We start from the raw sequence: 21,814 nt of genomic DNA, 5'->3' as shown, positions 1-21,814 counted from the left end.
AATTGATTCCATCATTTTACCCACTACCGATGTCAGGCTGACCGGTCTGTAATTACCTGTTTTCTCCCTCCCTCCTTTTTTAAAAAGTGGGGTTACATTGGCTACCCTCCACTCCATAGGAACTGATCCAGAGTCAATGGAATGTTGGAAAATGACTGTCAATGCATCCACTATTTCCAAGGCCACCTCCTTAAGTACTCCGGGATGCAGTCCATCAGGCCCTGGGGATTTATCGGCCTTCAATCCCATCAATTTCCCCAACACAATTTCCCGACTAATAAGGATTTCCCTCAGTTCCTCCTCCTTACTAGACCCTCCGACCCCTTTTATATCCGGAAGGTTGTTTGTGTCCTCCTCAGTGAATACCGAACCAAAGTACTTGTTCAATTGGTCCGCCATTTCTTTGTTCCCCGTTATGACTTCCCCTGATTCTGACTGCAGGGGACCTACGTTTGTCTTTACTAACCTTTTTCTCTTTACATATCTATAGAAACTTTTGCAATCCGTCTTAATGTTCCCTGCAAGCTTCTTCTCGTACTCCATTTTCCCTGCCCTAATCAAACCCTTTGTCCTCCTCTGCTGAGTTCTAAATTTCTCCCAGTCCCCGGGTTCTCTGCTATTTCTGACCAATTTGTATGCCACTTCCTTGGCTTTAATGCTATCCCTGATTTCCCTTGATAGCCACGGTTGAGCCACCCTCCCTTTTTTATTTTTACGACAGACAGGAATGTACAATTGTTGTAGTTCATCCATGCGGTCTCTAAATGTCTGCCATTGCCCATCCACAGTCAACCCCTTCAGTATCATTCGCCAATCTATCCTAGCCAATTCACGCCTCATACCTTCAAAGTTACCCTTCTTTAAGTTCTGGACCATGGTCTCTGAATTAACTGTTTCATTCTCCATCCTAATGCAGAATTCCACCATATTATGGTCACTCTTCCCCAAGGGGCCTCGCACAACGAGATTGCTAATTAATCCTCTCTCATTACACAACACCCAGTCTAAGATGGCCTCCCCCCTAGTTGGTTCCTCGACATATTGGTCTAAAAAACCATCCCTTATGCACTCCAGGAAATCCTCCTCTACCGTATTGCTTCCAGTTTGGTTAACCCAATCTATGTGCATATTAAAGTCACCCATTATAACTGCTGCACCTTTATTGCACGCACCCCTAATTTCATGTTTGATGCCCTCCCCAACATCACTACTACTGTTTGGAGGTCTGTACACAACTCCCACTAACGTTTTTTGTCCTTTGGTATTCTGCAGCTCTACCCATATAGATTCCACATCATCCAAGCTAATGTCCTTCCGAACTATTGCCTTAATTTGCTCCTTAACCAGCAATGCTACCCCACCTCCTTTTCCTTTTATTCTATCTTTCCTGAATGTTGAATACCCCTGGATGTTGAGTTCCCAGCCCTGATCATCCTGGAGCCACGTCTCCGTAATCCCAATCACATCATATTTGTTAACATCTATTTGCACAGTTAATTCATCCACTTTATTGCGGATACTCCTTGCATTAAGACACAAAGCCTTCAGGCTTGTTCTTTTAACACCCTTTGTCCTTTTAGAATTTTGCTGTACAGTGGCCCTTTTTGTTCTTTGCCTTAGGTTTCTCTGCCCTCCACTTTTCCTCATCTCCTTTCTGTCTTTTGCTTTTGCCTCCTTTTTGTTTCCCTCTGTCTCCCTGCATTGGTTCCCATCCCCCTGCCATATCAGTTTAAATCCTCCCCAACAGCACTAGCAAACACTCCCCCTAGGACATTGGTTCCGGTCCTGCCCAGGTGCAGACCGTCCGGTTTGTACTGGTCCCACCTCCCCCAGAACCGGTTCCAATGCCCCAGGAATTTGAATCCCTCCCTGTTGCACCACTGCTCAAGCCACGTATTCATCTGCGCTATCCTGCGATTCCTACTCTGACTATCACGTGGCACTGGTAGCAATCCCGAGATTACTACTTTTGAGGTCCTACTTTTTAATTTAGCTCCTAGCTCCTTAAATTCGTTTCATAGGACCTCATCCCTCTTTTTACCTATGTCGTTGGTACCAATATGCACCACGACAACTGGCTGTTCTCCCTCCCTTTTTAGAATGTCCTGCACCCGCTCCGAGACATCCTTGACCCTTGCAGCAGGGAGGCAACATACCATCCTGGAGTCTCGGTTGCGGCCGCAGAAACGCCTATCTATTCCCCTCACCATTGAATCTCCAATCACTATTGCTCTCCCACTCTTTTTCCTGCCCTCCTGTGCAGCAGAGCCAGCCACGGTGCCATGAACTTGGCTGCTGCTGCCCTCCCCTGATGAGTCATCCCCCTCAACAGTACCCAAAGCAGTGTATCTGTTTTGCAGGGGGATGACCACAGGGGACTCCTGCACTACCTTCCTTGCACTGCTCTTCCTGTTGGTCTTCCATTCCCTATCTGGCTGTGGACCCTTTCCCTGTGGTAAGACCAACTCGCTACACGTGATACTCACGTCATTCTCAGCATCGTGGATGCTCCAGAGTGAATCCACCCTCAGCTCCAACTCCGCAACGCGGTCTGTCAGGAGCTGGAGGCGGATACACTTCCCGCACACGTAATCGTCAGGGACACCGGAAGTGTCCCCGAGTTCCCACATGGTACAGGAGGAGCATAACACCCGACCGAGCTCTCCTGCCATGACTTAACCCTTATATACACTTAAATTGGCAACAACAGTGTTAAAAGTTACTCACTGATATAGAAGAGAAAAAAGAAAAACTACTCACCAATCACTTACCCTCTTGGCTGTGACGTCACCTTTTGATTTCTTTCTACTTCTTTTTTGCCTTCTCCCTGTAGCTGCACAAGTACGCCTTTTATATTCTCTCTCATCGGGTATTATCCCCCTCCCTCAAATCTGCCATCATCACCCCTCTCCTCAATAAAACAACCGTTGACCCCTCCGTCCGTGCAAACTACCACCCCATCGCCAACCTCCCATTCCTCTCGAGTCCTTGAACGTCTTGTTGCCTCCTAAATCTGTGCCCATCTTTCCCGCAACTCCAATCAGGTTTCTGCTCCTGCCACCATACCGAAACGGCTCATCAAAGTCACACATGACTTCTTGACTTGTTTGCAGTCTTTGACACGTTTGACCATAGCAACCTTCTCCAACGCTTCTTCACCCGTCCTCCAACTGGGTGGGACTGCACTTACCTGGTTCCCTAATCTATCCTTGGCCACCTCCTATTTTTCATCAACATGCTTCCCCTTGGCGACATCATCTGAAAACACAGCAGCCGTATGCACATATACGCTGATGACATCCAGCTCTACCTCACCATCACTTATCTCTACCCTCTGCACAGTCTCAATTGTCAGCCTGTTTGTCTGACATCCAGTTCTGGATGAGCAGAAATTTTCTCCAATTAAATATCGGGAAGGCCAAAGCCATTGTTTTTGGTCTCCACCACAAACTCAGTTCCCTAGCTACTGACTCCATCTGTCTGAGGCTGAACCAGACTGTTCGCAACCTTAATGTTGTATTTGACTCCAAAATGTGCTTCTGACCACATTGGCACCATCACTAAGACTGCCTAATTCCACCTCCTTAACGTCGTCCGACTCTGCCCCCTGCCTCATCTCATCTGCTGAAACCCTCATCCATGCCTTTTGTTCCCTCTAAACTTGACTATTCCAACGCACTCCTGGCTGGCCTCACATTCTGCTCTATGTAAACTTGAGGTCATCCAAAACTCGGCTGCCCGTGTCCTAACTCGCACCAAATCCTGGTTACCCATCACCCCTGTGCTCGCTGGCCTACATTGGCTCCCAATTAAGCAGCGCCTCGATTTAAAAATTTTAAATCTTGTTTTCAAGGTAGATGCTGAGTGGCTGTTTACCTGGCTGAAGAATCTGGAACTATGGGCCATAATCTCAAGATAAGGGGGTCAGCCATTTAGGACTAATGAGAAATGTCTTCACTTGAGGGTTGTGAATTTTTGGAATTCTCTATCCCAGAGGACTGTGGAAGTACTGGTGGTTGAGTATATTCAAGACTGAGATATAGATTTTGGGGCACTAAGGGATATGGTGGTGAAAGTGGAGTTGATGTCAAATTTCAGCGTGATCTTACTGAATGGTGGAGCAGGCTCATTGTGTTGAATGGCCTAATTGTGCTCCTGTTGTGTTCAATCTATTGCTCCTCGTGGTGAGACCAAGAATTTTTATTGCTACCTCACCCAGTGGCCATAACTGAGTGACAGTGCGTGTCAGCAAGCCCAATCCTTTTATCACTTGACATCTAAAGCCCAATCCTTTCATCACTTGACATCTACATCCTTGAAGTTCTGGCAAAGGCTGCGATAGTGACTAGGATTAGAAACCCTGGCCAGTTTTCCCTTCCCTGCTGTTTATGGGGAGATTTGACATTACGCTTTAGTTTCGAAGCCAGTGTGTCCAAATAAGTCATTTTTAAAGCTTTAATTGTGCAGTGAGTTACTTCACCCAATTAATATATATATTTATGGGGTGGGAGAAACTACACATCAAGAAAAAAGCCAGCAAAATGCATCAGTTTTCATTACTTCCATATTAATTTGTATTATGTTTGAGTAAATGTGCTCTGCCACAGAAAGGCAATTCAACCACTCAGCACAGAAAGTGTTGCAAACTTTAAGGAAAAATAATCTCGTGGAGAAATTTAGCTTGAGGTTTTTTTTCTTAACTGGAGCATCATGGTAGTCCATAAAGAATGTTTTTGTATGCCTTACACAAAAAGAACGTAATCTTCTTTGAACTGTTCTGATATGATTGAAGTGTAGTAAGATATGTTGTGTTTTTACATTATTCAAAGGTGAAAAGTTAAAGCTGGCTATTCCAATACTCTCCTGGCTGGCTCTCATCCACCTTCTGTAAACATAAGCTCAGCCAAAACTCTGCTACCCACACTTTATCCCACACTCTACCCCACCTAGTGCTGCTCTGCCACTACCCCCTCTCCTTGTTGACCAATCCCAATGCTTCAAATTTAAAATTCTCATTCTCTTGTTTAAATCCTTTTTATTGCTTTACTATACCCTATGCTTGTAGCCCTCGCCCCAACAGAGTTCTTGTTCCTCGCTTCTTGTTCCTCTCTCCCTCATTTCACTATGCCCCTTGCTCTGGGATTCTCTCCCTCATTTCACTATGCCCCTTGCTCTGGGATTCTCTGCCTCTCCACTTCCATCTCTTCCTTTTGACCCTCCTTCAAACCCACATTTTTTGACCAAGCTTTTGGTTGCTCAATATTTCCTCCTTTGGCTTGATGTCTTTTTTTATAATTATACACTTTGGGAAGTTTTCCCAAAGGTTATGTATATAAATGCATGTTGTTGTAATTCTTTATCTATAAAACTGATTAATGACGGTCTTTTATACAACTTTCTGATTTTCCTTTTTGATTTTTTTTTGTTCCCATTTATAAAAATCTGCTTCTGATTGGCAGAATAATTTTTTTCTTTTATCTCAATCTTAAAATGGAAATTAGAGAGGAGAAAAAGGCATTACATTGGAAATGTCTTGTTTTTCAGTTGAGCTTATGTTTTGAATTAAAATAGTTATGTTTGAATGTGGTTCCTTCATGTGTGTTCCTGTTTTTAAAATGATGGGACAGCATGCAGGTAATTTTTGCATAGAGGAATTAGACCTAATAGGGAGTTTAGCAAAAGGATTCATATTAAATTAAAATATAGGACAGCAGTGCGTTTGGATGATGGGACTGTTGAGATGCATGCAGGCTGAGTTCCAAGCATCAAACCAGTTAGAAATTGCATTTATTGTGTCAGCCAGCAAGTGGCACTCTAACCCTATAGATTGGGCACTAGTTTGAGGATTTCTTATGCTAACTTTTAATGCTCTGAATTTTTTATATTTCCTTTAGTTATACATTTGACAGGAAGGTAGTGTAGAGATGACATGCGCAATGCACAGTTCAAGCTTCACAGATTGTGTGCAGAGATTATGTTCAAAATGGATGTCTGATTATCTGTATCTTTTACCCCAACAGGTGACGGAAGATGAAGTTATGGATGTATTAGAAACTGTACTGCAGTCTAACATGTCAACATCTGTAACAAGGGGATATACTCTCACTGCAATTATGAAGCTAAGCACAAGATTTACCATAAATGTAAAGTAAGTAAATGTTACTGTTAAAGGAAACAGGATTTGGGAGGCAAACTATAGTCTTGGAAAATTAGTATTGATATAAATATCAAGTTGTGATCCAATTTCCTTTACAAATTTGCAGATTTAACAAAAAAAAACAATTTTGCACATATGGGTCTAATGTAACAAATTATAATATTTTGGTTCTTTTTTCAGTCGAATTAAGAAGATAATGTCTGTATATGGAAGCAACATAGATGTGGAACTTCAGCAAAGGGCCGTTGAATATAATGCACTTTTCAAAAAATTTGATCATATGAGGTACGTGCAAACTACTGTAAGTAACCAGTTGGACATGGTGGAATGCTGGATTTAAATGGTTTGAATTTACCATACTATTAAAAGTTAATTTGTTGGGTGCATATGTGAATTGCATGCTAAATCTACAGAATTGATACTAACTGTGCCAAATATCAGTAGATAGTTTTTGTGGTATGTTCTGACACTACACTTTGTTCAGATTATCCAAACCTATTTTGTATGCAAATTACTGGGTAATGAAGATGTCACGATTGATCTTTCATCAGTTCTAATATCCATGCACGTGGACCTTTGACTCTTCTTGTATCTGTATATGCTAGCTTAGAAGATAAAGCATAATGGTGAGTTGCCTTTGAATCCATTATTAAATGCCACAGAAGTGATGCCTATAAATTAAATCAGACCAGTTAGTTTCAAACTATTTTGAGTGAGGAGAACTTCCTTTTGATAGCATAATTACAAAAGTGGCTTGGTTTAGATCTCTTCCAACAGAGATAATCAGGGAAGTACAATAAAATGAATCAACTGTTATGCTTCACTCCACCAAACTTGCAGAATCAATTAAAAGTCTTTGCAAGTTTCTCTGGCTCTGTGCAAGTTAATCTATGGCTAATAAGAAAACTAGAAGGGTGCAAGAAAGTTTTTATAAACCAGCTATTTTTTTGTGTCCACGTTTGTTAACTGCAGCACTAGTCTGTACATGAATGGGACTTAAACTGAGATGAAAATGAATGAATCAAGGCTGAAACTGAAAAAAAGCGAACCAGCTAGTCAAGAATTTCATTTTGACCAGTGACAAACAGGGAACCTTTCCTTCCCAAACAACTGTTTGTCATTGGTCAAAATGAAATTCTTGACTAGCTTTTTTTTTTAAATAGGCACAATTTTGTGCTGATGTGAGACTTTAGCATTGAAAAGTTTGTTGCTTCAGGACAAATTGAGAGGCTGAAGAGCCATGTCTATGCATTTCCAATGGATTTCTATGCTGATCTGGCTTGTTACTTAATCATAGAATCATACAAACAGGGAGGCAACTCTGCTCATTGTGTCTGTGCCGACTCTTTGGTAGAGCTATCCAATTAATCCCACCCCCTGCTCTTTCCCCATAACCCTGTAAATGTTTCCCTTAACATGCTGTATATTTTCAGCATGTGTAAACTTTAGCACTATTTCATATTATTCTTAAAAGCTGTATCTGTGGTCTTAGCTGTTCTTTAAAGCAGCTACGTATTTCTTCCACGTTGCCTGAATTCACCACACCCCAAAAAAAGTTAATTGTGTGGCTTTTGAGGTAGCCAAGTTTACGTTTATACAAGTGTCTTGAAGCAAAGAAAAGTTAATGAGAAAAGGACATTTGGCTCATCCCTCTAGTGTACTAACTTCCATTGTAACATTTAGATGTATTTGAACATCCCTAATATTTGTGGCAAATTGTTCCAAGAATTTTACAATATTTCAAATGGAATCTGACCAATGCGTTATGAAGTTAAAGTATAACCCTCTAATGTTGTACTCTAGTTCTAGATGTGTTTTCTAGTATTCCATGTTCCAAATACATATTCTAATATTCCATGAACTATAATTATATTGCCAAATTGCCCATGCATTGAAAATAATGTACAGTTGCTTCCAGGTACCTTTTCTAAATCCCCCTTTTGCTAATTTGATCCTTTGGTCAACAATCAATAAAGTACAAAGGTTTGCATTTGTATTAAATGTTGTCATCTGTGTACAGATGCATAGTTTTTTTTATTCATTGCGGGGATGTGGGTGTTGCTGACGAGGCCAGCATTTATTGCCTATCCCTAATTGCCCTTGAGAAGCTACTGGTGAGCTGTTGCCTTGAACTGCTGCAGTCCCTGTGGTGAAGGTACTTGTAGTGCTGTTGGGTAGAGAGTGCCAGGATTTTGACCCAGCGACGATGAAGGAACGGTGATATATTTCCAAGTCAGACTAGTATGCGACTTAGAGGTGATGGTATTCCCATGCGCCTGCTGCCCTTGTGGTGGTAGAGGTCGTGGTTTTTTTAAGGAGGTGCTGTCGAAGAAGTTTTGGTTGATCCAAGTCCTCTTGTAATTATTCTTTGCTTCGTGTTGTCAGCAAATTTGAGATGTTTGCACCTGCTCTTGATTCATTCGCTTAATTCAAATGATGTGGTAATTCAGATTTTAATGTTAAATTCCACTTTCCTGCTGTTTATCTTAAAATTAAATTATCCAATTGTTTTAATTAACACACACATCATCATTGATCAGAGTACAGGCTTGTGTATTTTACTTAATGTATTGGCTTATTTACATAGAATGGCATTGAAATATATGGCTGTTCGGCCCAACAAGTCTGCTGGTGTTTATACTCTGCAAGCGTCTCCTCTCGTTCCATCTACCCCCTCTCAGCCTTCCAGCATATCTTTCTATTCCTTTTTCTCTCATGTACTTGTCTAGTTTCCTTTTTTTAAAGCAGCTAAGCTATTTGCCTCAACCACTTCTTGTGGCAAGTTTCACATTCTAACCACTGAGTAAAGAAATTTCTCATTATTATCCTATTGGATTTATTCGTAACTGTCTTGTATTTATGGCCCCTAGTTTTGGTTTCTCCCACAAGTGGAAAAATTCTCTCCACATCTACCTTGTCGAACCCATTCATAATTTTAAAGACTTCTATCAGGTCTGCTCTAAGTTTTTTCTTTTTCGAAAGAAAAAACCCCAAACTGTTCAATCTTTCCTGATAACTGTAATCTTTCAGTTCTGGTACTGTCAAATCTTTTTGGTACTTTCTCCAGTTTTTCTATGTCCTTTTATATAGTATGGGGACCAGATCTGTAAGTGGCCTGAGCAGGGTCCTGTACAAGAGTTTAAAATAACTTCACTACTTTTGAAGTCTACGGGCCCAAGTTTCCACAAGAAAAAAAACGGGCGCCCCTCCGAGCTGGGCGCCCGTTTTTCGCGCCGAAAACGGCGCCTAAAAAAATCCTCGGTAGTCTCCACCAACTTACAGGTCCTGTGGCACTCGGCGCAGCCGGCACGAGCTGTGGGGGGGGGGGGGGGGGCGGAGCCAGGTCCCTGCGCTGAAAACAGTGCCGGGACCTCTGCACATGCGCGCTACAGTCGGCACGCAAGTGCAGTAGCTCCAGGCGCCGAACTGTGTGGGAGGGGCCCGAAGCACGCAGCCCCTAGCCCTGGCCCAATGGCCTCACTGGGGCTGCGTGAATGAGGCTCCTCCCACGGCCAGCTCCTGCTCCCTGCCCGACCAGACCCGACACTCGCTCTCCCCCGCCGACCCGACCCGACCCGACACCCGCTCCCCCCCGCCCCGACTGAGACCCGCTCCCGCCCCGAGACCCGCTCCCCGACCTGAGGCCCGCTCCCCCCCCCCCCCCCCCCCCCGACCCGACACCCGCTCCCTCCTCCCCCCGACCCCCCCTCTCTCTCTCTCTCTCTCTCTCCCTCGCTCAGCGGCACGAACAGCTGCAGAATTCTCCCTGGCTGAAGCACTTTCACACAGGTAGGAAGATGGTTTATTTATTCTTTTCTTGGCTTATAAATGTTTATTCAGGTTGGATTTATTTGTATAATATTTGTAGAAGTATAAATAAGGATTTATTGTCAAATTTAATGAGTTCCCTTCCCCCCCACCTCGTTCTGGCGCCTAATTTGTAACCTGCGCCTGATTTTTTAATGTGTAGAACAGGTTTTTTCAGTTCTACAAAAATCTTCACTGGCGCCATTCTACTTTAGTTTGGAGTACATTTTCACTGCGGAAACTTTCAAATCAGGCGTCAGTGGCCGGACACGCCCCCTTTTGAAGAAAAAATTCTGTTCTAAACTAGAACTGTTCTACCTGACTAGAACTGCAGAAAAAAAAATGTGGAGAATTGCGATTTCTAAAATAGTCCGTTCTCCACCAGTTGCTCCTAAAAATCAGGCGTGAATCATGTGGAAACTTGGGCCCTACATATCTAGAAATATATCCCAGTGCTTTGTTAGCATTTTTAATTGTTCTGCTAACCTTTGAGTACACAGGCATGTTGAATGCTGTTTCTGTCCTGTTAACTGATTTGTAAATCATGAAGAATGAATATGGAAACTCCTGCATGCTAGCAAAAAATGTGAAATTACTGATTTGGCTGATGACAGGGCAAATCTACTTTTTCCAGTTACAGAAAAAGTATTGCATTCGGCAGCAAAAAATTCTGGTAAATGTCGGAGTTTTAAAAAGTTGGATAAATTGTTTTCAATGTGGGTTTTATTTAATTGCTTTAGGGTAAACATTTTGTCTAGAAAAATTTGAACTTCTGATAAGCGGTCTGGGGGGGGGGGGGGAGGGGGGAATTATTGTATAAGTAATGCATTGTAAGTGGGTTTGAATGTTAAAATTTGTACACGATAGGTCTGCACTGTTGGAGCGAATGCCTATAATGGAGAAGATGACAACTAATGGACCTACAGAAATTGCACAGACTAATGGAGAGGCAGAACCCACAATAATGGAACCAAAATTGGCACCTATTGCTCCTCGGTCTACCAGCCAGGTAAAGTGAAGCATTGTGAGTGGTGCTGCATATCCCCTCATTCTGCTGATAGTGAATTGAATACTAAGAATTTTTGAGTCAAAATTGAGTATTTTAGAATATCTACTGAGCGGGAATGCAAGTCCATCTGTATATCCCTGTATATGTGTACTTTGTCAGGCTGCAATAGGTGTCCCTTTCGGGACTAAACATTGTAATGAACAGTGTTATTGTTTTATCCATTGGTACTTAATCCTAGATTTGGCTTGTTTTAACTTGAGAAGCACAGTTAAGTACTGTAATGATTTTTCATGGAACATCCTGTTAATGTATTTGCATTTAAATAGTGCCTTGTCAATGTTTCTAACACTGAAATACAGTGAATAGTACAGACAAGTATCATAATATATTGCATTTTGCTGGTAGATTTCCTGTGGGTTGCTTAGATTATGCCTTTTTTTTAGTGAGCAGTGTTCTACCATGTCGCACAATATATATTTTGCTGTTTAAGTGGAGCTGTTTTTCAGGTTATTCTTTAAAGCCACCAAGTCCAGTAACTATAAGTAAACACAGCTAGAGATCACTGTGTCCAGTTGCTGTTGGGAAGGTGAGGGTCAATTCACAGCTCCAGACTAGAATGCCTTTTTTCTTATGCTTATGACACTTTAATATATAACATATAGATAGATTTATCCTACGGTAATAAGCTTTTGTTTCTGTTTATGTATTGAGTCCAGCTATGGCTAGATGGGTAAAGTTGCTCAAGAGAATCATATTTTCCTTGTGTCTTACTCAATTTCACCATTGGGTAAAAGATTGTGAGGAAATGAGCAGTCTTTATCAGCAAGGGTTAAAGATCAAAATATACGAGTCCATATTGTTAAGTGTAGCTGTATTGATGTGTGGTTCCAGCAAAATTAGGCATAAAACGATGTCTGCATTTAACTACAGTCCACACACTGTTAACATAACAATTTTCATTGGAGAGTGTTTTTCTTTACATTTCACGGATTGAATTTGCGGCTGAATTGATTAACAAGTTTCTTTTGTGATAACCGTCTGCCAAATTTCATATGGAACATTTCTGCTCTTTGCGAATCATAGCAAATGCAAACACATGAATGTGTACCATTTGAAAATAACGAATTGTAGAAATTTTGTGCTACAGTGTTTATTTTGAGGTTTAACCATAAGACACATATTGCACAGCTGGGCTAAATTGAAAGAGCAAAATTGAGAGAAGGAACAAACATAGGAAAATTTAACATTTTTCATAGTGAGAAAGTATACAATCAAGCCATTGAATACATAATTTAATCTACAAGTGGACTGGATTTAAGTAACTTCTGAATGCCATAGGCATGAATAAGTGTAGATCCTATTCAGAAATGCAGTAATTTCTATAAAGCTTCCTTTTGTTCAGACCAGAATTGTAGTAGAAGTATTATGTATTCCTTTTATCAGTTATATTCCAATTTCATCATTGCTTTCCCAAAAGCTGAGAGTGTTTATGGCAATAAGTAGCTGGGCCAGACTGACCAAGAAAGTTCAAGGTTCAGCAAAGTTAGGTCATTCAGGGCATTGGTAGAGGCAAGTTGATCAGCAACCCTAACAAGTGTGCTTTTAAAGAAATAATTTGAGGATGGCATCAGGCTTGGCAGTGATTCTTCCATACCCAACAGTCATATGGATTTTTAAAACTTGTTTTGTAGGCTAATGTGTGAAAAATGGCTACTTGGACAAAGTACTAGAATGTGTCCAGAGAAACATAGAAAATAGGTGCAGGAGTTAGGCCATTCGACCCTTCGAGCCTGCACCACCATTCAATATGATCATGGCTGATCATGCACTTCAGTACCCCATTCCTGCTTTCTCTCCATACCCCTTGATCCCTTTAGCCGTAAGGGCCACATCTAACTCCCTTTTGAATATATCTGACGAACTGGTCTCAACAACTTTCTGTGGTAGAGAATTCCACAAGTTCACAATTCTGCGTGAAGAAGTTTCTCCTCATCTGGGCCCAAGTTTCCACATGATTCGCGCCTGATTTTTAGGAGCAACTGGTGGAGAACGGACTATTTTAGAAATCGCAATTCTCCACATTTTTTTTTCTGCAGTTCTAGTCAGGTAGAACAGTTCTAGTTTAGAACAGAATTTTTTCTTCAAAAGGGGGCGTGTCCGGCCACTGACGCCTGATTTGAACGTTTCCACAGTGAAAATGTACTCCAAACTAAAGTAGAATGGCGCCAGTGAAGATTTTTGTAGAACTGAAAAAACCTGTTCTACACATTAAAAAATCAGGCGCAGGTTACAAATTAGGCGCCAGAACGAGGTGCCGCTGAGCGAGGGAGGGAGAGAGAGGGAGGGAGGGAGAGAGAGAGAGAGCGAGAGAGCGAGAGCGCGGGAGCGGGTCGGGGGGGGTGCGGGCCTCGGGTCGGGGAGCGGGTGTCGGGTTGGGGCGGGGGGGGGGGGGGGGGGGGGAAGAGCGGGTCTCTGTCGGGGCGGGGGGGAGCGGGTGTCGGGTCGGGGGGGGGAGCGGGTGTCGGGTCTCGGTCGGGGCGGGGGGGAGCGGGTGTCAGGTCGGGTGTCGTCGGGGGGGGGGGAGGGAGCGGGTGTCGGGTCTGGTCGGCGGGGGGGGTGGGGGAGCGGGTGTCGGGTCGGGCGGGGAGCAGGAGCTGGCCGTGGGAGGAGCCTTATTCACGCAGCCCCAGTGAGGCCATTGGGCCAGGGCTAGGGGCTGCGTGCTTCGGGCCCCTCCCACACAGTTCGGCGCCTGGAGCTACTGCACTTGCGTGCCGACTGTAGCGCGCATGTGCAGAGGTCCTGGCACTGTTTTCAGCGCAGGGACCTGGCTCCGCCCCCCCCACAGCTAGTGCCGGCTGCGCCGAGTGCCACAGGACCTGTAAGTCGGTGGAGACTACCGAGGATTTTTTTAGACGCGAAAAACGGGCGCCCAGCTCGGAGGGGCGCCCGTTTTTTTTCTTGTGGAAACTTGGGCCCCTTGGTCCTAAATGGCTTGATTCTTATCCTTAGACTGTGATCCCTGGTTTTGGACTTCCCCCAACATTGGGAACATTCTTCCTGCATCCAACCAATCCCGTCAGAATTTTGTTTCTGAGATCCCCTCTCATTCTTCTAAATTCCATTGAATATAAGCCGAGTCGATCCAGTCTTTCTTCATACGTCAGTCCTGTCATCCCGGGAATCAGTCTGGTGAACCTTCGCTGCACTCCCTCAATAGCAAGAATGACCTTCCTCAGATTAGGAGACCAAAACTGTACACAACAAGGTGTGGCCTCACCAAGGCCCCGTACAACTGTAGTAAGACCTCCCTGCTCCTATAGTCCAATCCTCTCGCAATGAAGGCCAACATGCCATTTGCCGCCTTTACCACCTGTTGCACCTGCATGCCAACTTTCAATGACTGATGTACCATGACACCCAGGTCTCATTGCACCTCCCCTTTTACTAATCTGTCACTATGGGCCCAAGTTTCGGGTGGAAGGAGCAACTAGTTTAGTTTGGAGTATGTTAGAAATCGCAATTCTCGGCATTTAGTTTGCTCCATTTCTAGTGAGTTAGTTTAATTTCGTTTTAGTTCCCTTTTTTTTCCAGAAGGTGGTGTGTCCAGCCACTTACGCCTGTTTTGCAAGTTTGAACTGTGAACAGTTACTCCAAACTAACTTAGAACCGAGTAAGTGTTCACTTTTTAAGTTCTGAAAAACCTTATCTAGAGTTGAGTTCAGTGCAGGCACAGCCAGAGACAGGGGGTGGGAAGCATTAAACACATCATTTAAAATGGCCTAAAACCTCTTGCAATGATATTTTGCCTTCTATCTGCTGAGTGTGAGGACAGTTTCTCGTATTATAAATAAGCAAGCGTAGGCTCCTGGCTGAGACAGACACATCAACACCTAATTGTGGCTAAGTTGATCCTTTGGAAAACATCATACCCCATTAGTCCAACCTATTACTTGAATAACTCACCTCGGACTAGATTATCTCATTTGTAAGAACTAACTGTTTGCCATTAACTGGCCTCTGTCAGGGACTGACTGTTAGAGTAACGTGGTCTAACCCACCACTGTCTCCCACACCCCCAACAGCACTTCTCCACCCCACCCCCCACTCCCTCCACACTCCTACACCCCAGCACCACTCTTTTTCCCCTGCCCCCAACCCCGCGCAGCCAGCAGCAGGACTGATCTGTGCATCTCTGATACTGTAGGGCAATCAGTCGCTGGCTTCCTCGGCCCACGGACACCCATCCCACTGCAGCAGGAGAGATCTCCGAGCCACGACATCACCAAAACAGATTCTATGGTCATTATCACATTGCTTTACACAAATTGGCTGCTGCATTTCCAACATTATAACAGTGGCTACTCTTCAAAAGTATTTAATTGGCTGTAAAGCACTTTGGGACATCCTAAGGTCGAGAAAGGCGCTATATAAAGGAGGGGAGAGAGAGAGAGCTGCTGGCTGGCCTTCATATCGTCGGGGACGGGTGGGGGTGGGGGGGAACCGAACGCGGCACCTTAATTTGTATACAAACAGCAACACAGGCAGGACACTGTTGCAAGTTTCGGCGCTCCTGCGCATGCCGAACATCAGACCCGACGCCACTGCGCATGTGCGACGCTGCCGGTACTGATTTTGGCGCAGGGCTGTAGCTCCTCCCCCCCACTGTTTAATCTGTGCAGCGTCAGGGTACTCCAGACTCTTCAGAATGGCCAGGATGGGGCCATTTTTTTCCGATGCAGTTTCCAGCACACACAAACGGCACATAAAGGGTAAGTACGCCAAAAAACGGGTTGGACAAAATTGGGCCCAGAATCTCTCCCTTCAGCAATGGAGAAGAAAAAAATGTGCAGAAAAAACAGGAATGGAAATATGTAGAAGCTGCTTCAGTGCTTCCTGTCTGTGATACTGCTTTCAACTTAATTCAAAATATTTTTTCTACCATTTTAAAATCTTGTTTCTGGGGATTGGAATTTATGGGCAGGTATTGCACTAAAAATAGTTTAACTTTCCATGGTGCTGTTCTTGACATTTTGACAGACTAAATTTTAGAAGATGCTTTTAAATTTTTGCTGGCGCCTTTGCAACTGACTAAAGATGCTGACATATTTTGTTTTAGTGTTGGTTGAGAAATATGAGAGTAATTATACAGTTAGAGAAAATTTTAAACTAGCATAGAGACAACTTTAAAGAATATTTTTGAGAATTGAGATGGGTCTGAAAACTGGATGGTGAAGGAAATTGGTGCCTATATACAATTATGCAGATAGTTAATAGAATAATACATCAAATCAATGGTCCATCATTGCATTAATAACTGAATCATTTGGAAGCAGATTCTAATTAAATTGTTCCATTAGTTTGCTAATCTCTGAACATTTAAAGCTTTTACTGGTTTGTGAAGATGTATAAAACATAGCTTTTTTTTCTTTTTCAGGCCAATGACTTGTTGGACTTGCTTGGAGGAAGTGATGTGACACCAGTGATTCCGACTGTACCACCCAGTAAACCAAACTCTGTTGGTGGAGAGCTTTTGGATCTGTTAGGAGGATTGGATCTATCAGGTTAGTTTGATTTAAACTTTTTTCATGCTAACTAAGAAACAAAATAACTTTTACTTGTCGCCTTACTGATGCCAGGAGATTAAAACGCTGCTGCAAAATGTAAGCACCTAAATAATGTAGGAACAAGTAGAGTATGGAATTATGGTTGTTTTAACGAGATAAGCAATAGGAAGAGAATTGGATGAGACTTAAAACCATAGATGAGCAGAATTTGGTGGTTTATCAGGTGGAAGGAGATAGAATGGCAGAGCATAAATTTAGGCATAGTAAATGAACATGAGGCTAAAAGATCCAAGTCAAAAATGAATGAACTCACTCACCTGGATGTTAGAAGCAATAGGAATAAAATGCTAAAATTGGGCATTGAAACGTGACTGGCCCAAGAAAATAGAAATTAGTTTAATATCATGGGTATACGTTCATCAGGAAACAGATGGGAGAGGAGGTTGGGTAGCTTCATGTTCCAGATCATTCGGAAGTCAAAATGATCTATGTGGAAGGCAAAAATCAAGTCTGACTGGAACTAAAAAGCAGGTGGATGGTGCACTTTGTGATTGGGGTCTGCTGCAGATTGCCTGGAGGAGGACAGCATCTTAGAAAATAAGATGAGGATATGTACCGAATGTATTAATGTAACAAGTGACCACGTTAACTCATTAAAAATTGGGAATTCCACAATAGAGGTGTCCTGAGTCAAGTCCTGAGCTAGTAAATGTCGTCATGAAAGTAAGTACGGATGAAGGAAGCTATTCATCTATTAAAAACCTATGGTCTATCCCTCTAAAGAATCCAACTGCCTCGAGCATGATTCCAGGGTTTTTAAACCGTACCTGGAAAACATTCCAGATATTGATCACTCTTTGCATGAAAGAAATACTATCTGGCATCAGTCCTTAATTTCCTTTTACCAGTTCATACCTAAGATTGTAATGCAGCTATGGTTTACTTAAAATAGTGCTCCAGATTTGCTTTTTCTATTCCACTTAGTCCTTCTATACCTGTAAGGTACCACCCCCCACCCCCCTTCATTCACCTAATTTCAAAACTGAAGACAGGTTGTCAGTCTCTCATGGACCCCAGTAGGTGGGACCTTTTGTCCCAACTTGGTTCTTGCAAGTAGCAGCATCCGTCGTGTGGAAAATATGGGCACATAATTTGCTGTAGTAAGGCAACAAACGGCGTCTGCTGTTGGTTCGATTTGTCCTTGCCTGTTTAATCACGACAATATTTTGCACTGAAGTTGCTGAAAGTCACAGTGAGGGAAACGGGGTATCTGGGAACTGTGTGAACAGAGCAAGCAATTGTGTATCTCCTTGTCAGTTTGAAGGATTGTGAAATAAACAGCACAAGGACTGAACAAGAAGTGTAAATCGGAGAGGGTGAATTCAATGCCAAAGAGAGAACATAAGAAATTGGAGCAGGAGTAGGCCATTTGGTCCCTCGAGCCTGCTCCGCCATTCAATAAGATCATGGCTGATCTGATCTTGGCCTCAACTCCACTTTCCTGCCCGTTCCCACAACCCTTATTCAAAAATCTGTATTTCCACCTTCAATATATTCAATGACCCAGCCTCCATCTGTTAGGAAGTTATTGGAATCTTCCATTCAAGACCAAGTGACTGAGCACTAAAAGAAATTTGACCTGATTAGAGAGAACCAACATGGATTTGTAAAGGTAGGTCAGGTTTTTTGAAGAAATAAGTAGAACAGCGAACCTAGTTGGGAACAGAGTAGAGCGGGGAAAACTCAAGGAGGCACGTCACCGGACAGCAGGTAGGAGATTGGTTGGTGAGTATCACTGTTTTTTTTTTCGTCTCTACGTTGGGGCAGAGGGGTGTACAAAAAGCTTTAGTTAATCTAATAAATAGAGGCATGGCAGGGCAGCTCAGTCCCATGGCATGTACATCCTGTGTCATGTGGGCAGTCCTGGACACTTCTCGTGGCTTAAGAGTGTGCAGGCAGAGGGGGAATGGGTAAACGTAGAAACGTAGAAAATAGGTGCAGGAGTAGGCCATTTGGCCCTTCGAGCCTGCACCACCATTCAATAAGATCATGGCTGATATTCCCTCAGTACCCCTTTCCTGCTTTCTCTCCATACCCCTTAATCCCTTTAGCCGTAAAGGCCATATCTAACTCCCTCTTGAATATATCCAATGAACTGGCATCAACAACACTGCAGTAGGGAATTCCACAGGTTAACAACTCTCTGAGTGAAGAAGTTTCTCCACATCTCAGTCCTAAATGGCCTACCCCTTATCCTAAGACCTGTGTCCCCTGGTTCTGGACTTCCCCAACATCGGGGACATTCTTCCCGCATCTAACCTGTCCAGTCCCGTCAGAATCTTGTAAGTTTCTATGAGATCTCCTCTCATCCTTCTAAACTCCAGTGTATAAAGGCCCAGTTGATCCAGTCTCTCCTCATGTCAGTCCTGCCATCCTGGGAATCAGTCTGGTGAACCTTCGCTGCACTCCCTCAACAGCAAGAACGTCCTTCCTCAGATTAGGAGACCAAAACTGAACACAATATTCCAGGTGAGGCCTCACCAAGACCCTGTACAACTGCAGTAAGACCTCCCTGCTCCTATACTCAAATCCCCTAGCTATGAAGGTCAACATGCCATTTGCCACCTTCACTGCCTGCTGTACCTGCATGCCTACGTTCAATGACTGATGAACCATGACCCCCAGGTCTTGTTGCACCTCCCCTTTTCCTAATCTGTCACCATTCAGATAATATTCTGCCTTTGTATTTTTGCCCCCAAAGTGGATAACCTCACATTATACTGCATCTGCCATGCATTTGCCCACTCACCTAACCTGTCCAAGTCACCCTGCAACTTTTTAGCGTCCTCCTCACAGCTCACACTGCCACCCAGTTTAGTGTCATCTGCAAACTTGGATATATTACACTCAATTCCTTCATCTAAATCATTAATGTATATTGTAAAGAGCTGGGGTCCCAGCACTGAGCCCTGCGGCACCCCACTAGTTACTGCCTGCCATTTTGAAAAGGACCCATTTATCCCGACTCTCTGCTTCCTGTCTGCCAACCAATTCTTTATCCATGTCAGTACATTACCCCAAATACCATGTGCTTTGATTTTGAACACCAATCTTTTGTGTGGGACCTTGTCAAAAACCTTTTGAAAGTCCAAATACACCACATCCACTGTTTCTCCCTTGTCCACTCTACTAGTTACATCCTCAAAAAATTCCAGAAGATTTGTCGAGCATGATTTCCCTTTCATAAATCCATGCTGACTTGGACCGATCCTGTCACTGCTTTCCAAATGCGCTGCTGTTTCATCTTTTAATAATTGATTCCAACATTTTCCCCACTACTGATGTCAGGCTTAACCAGTCTATAATTACCCGTTTTCTCTCTCCCTCCTTTTTTTGACAGACAAGGAGGACCAGGCAGATTGTGCAGGAGTTCCCTGAGTGCATCTCGCTCGCTTACCAGTTTTCACTGGGGCTGGTGGTGGTTGCTAATGCTGTTAGGGTTTAAACTAGCTCGGTATGGAAACCGGAGTAGATTCAGAAGGGAGAGAAGAAAAGCTGGGAATAGAAGGCAGAAAATTAGTAAGTGAGTTTGGAAGGCAGAGGAAACAGAAGTGAGAAATTAGATAACAAGGGAGTTTGGCAGTGCTAAATGGTATATACTTCAATCACAGAGTCTAGGGAATAAGGTAGATGTGCTAAGGGCATAGATAAACACTGAGTATGATGTAGCGCTTACTGAGACATGACAAAGAATGTCAGCTTAACATTTCTGGTTACTGGGTTTTCAGACAAGATGGAGGGGAGGGTCGCAATATTGATTAAGGAAATAATTACAGCTGTGAGGAGGGATGTTGTGATAGCCTCATTTGATGATCCTTCTATGTGGGTTGAACTGAAAAACAAAAAAGGGCAATCACGCTGATGTGTATTATAAACCCCCAAACAGTCAGAGGGAGATAGAGCAAATATGAAGTGCAAAAACAATAGGGCAGTAATAGTCAGGGATTTCAACTACCCTAATATTAACCGGGATGGAATTTAGAGGGAGAAGAATGCATTCAGCAGGAATTTTTTAGCCAGTACGTAGCAAGCCCAACAAGATGGGGCAGTTCTGGATTTAGTTTGAGAATGAAGCTGGGCAGGTGGTAGGGGGATCAGTGGGAGATCATTTTGGTGGTAGTGATCATAATTCAGTTAAATTGAGGGTAATTATGGAAAAGGACAAGGATAGACCAGGAATAAAAGTTCTCAATTGGGGGAGAAGCTAATTTTACTAAGCTGAGATGTGATTTAGCCAAAGTGGACTGGAATCCACTTCTTTAAGGTAAATCTGTGTCAGAGCAGTGGGAGGCATTCAAGGAGAAGATACAGGGTTCAGAGAAAATATATTTTCTCAAAGAGTGGGACTAACAAATCTAGAGCTCCCTGGATGTCTGAGGGCATACAGGGTAGGATAAAGGGAAGCTTATGACAGATACCGAGAGCTCAAATCCGCAGGAACCCTAGGTGTATAGAAAGTGCAGGGGTGAAATTAAAAAGGAAATTAGGAAAGCAAAGCGGGCATGAATAAATATTGGCAAGGAAAACCCAAAGATGTTTTATAAATACATTAAGAGTATGGCCTATTGGGGACCATAAAGGTAACCTGTGTGTTGAGGCAGAAGACGTGGGTATGGTTCTCAATGAATACTTTGCGTCTCTTTTCACAAAAGAGAGGGACGATACTTTGCATCTTTTCACAGAGAGACATTACAATCGGTGGAGGAATGTGAAATATTAGATGAAATAAACCTCGTGAGAGGAAGTATTAAGGAGTTTAGCATCTTTGAAAGTGGATAAATCCCCAGCCACAGATGAAATGTGTCCCCGGCTGTTAAGAGAAGCAAGAGAAGAACTCGCAGAGGCTCTGACCATCATTTTCCAATCCTCTCTGGCTACAGGTGTGATGCTGGAGGACTGCTAACATTGTACTGTTTTTAAAAAAAAAAAGGAGAAAGGGACAGAGACCACGTAATTACAGGCCAGTCAGCCTAACCTCGCTGGTGGGAAAATTACAGGAAAAAAATTCTGATGGACAGGATAAATCTTCATTTAGAAAGACACTGATGGTAATCAAGGACAGTCAGCATCGATTTGTTAAGGGAAGGTCGTGTCCGACTAACTTGATTGAATTTTCTGAGGAGTTAACCAGGAGGGTCGATGAGGGTAGTGCTTTTGATGTCGTCTATATGGATTTTAGCAAAGCTTTTGATCAGGTCCCACATGGCAGATTGG

At 43.2% G+C, this 21,814-nt stretch overlaps 1 protein-coding gene across 5 annotated transcripts in view; it reads left to right on the top strand.

Annotated features, from left to right (window-relative positions):
* ap1g1 (adaptor related protein complex 1 subunit gamma 1) overlaps positions 1-21,814 on the top strand; it is a 143,238-nt gene that overhangs the window by 97,333 nt on the left and 24,091 nt on the right. For all 5 annotated transcript variants that reach the window (XM_070898107.1, XM_070898104.1, XM_070898105.1 and 2 more), the window contains 4 exons: positions 6,021-6,148; positions 6,338-6,442; positions 10,832-10,973; positions 16,411-16,537. In XM_070898107.1, coding sequence (XP_070754208.1) covers positions 6,021-6,148; positions 6,338-6,442; positions 10,832-10,973; positions 16,411-16,537 — 502 coding nt within the window. The remainder of the gene's footprint in view (positions 1-6,020; positions 6,149-6,337; positions 6,443-10,831; positions 10,974-16,410; positions 16,538-21,814) is intronic.

The sequence above is a fragment of the Pristiophorus japonicus genome, chromosome 13 (genome assembly GCF_044704955.1).
Source record: "Pristiophorus japonicus isolate sPriJap1 chromosome 13, sPriJap1.hap1, whole genome shotgun sequence".
Classification (NCBI taxonomy): domain Eukaryota; kingdom Metazoa; phylum Chordata; class Chondrichthyes; family Pristiophoridae; genus Pristiophorus; species Pristiophorus japonicus.
Note: the sequence above shows the minus strand (reverse complement) of the source record. Positions and strands in the feature narration are given on the sequence as shown.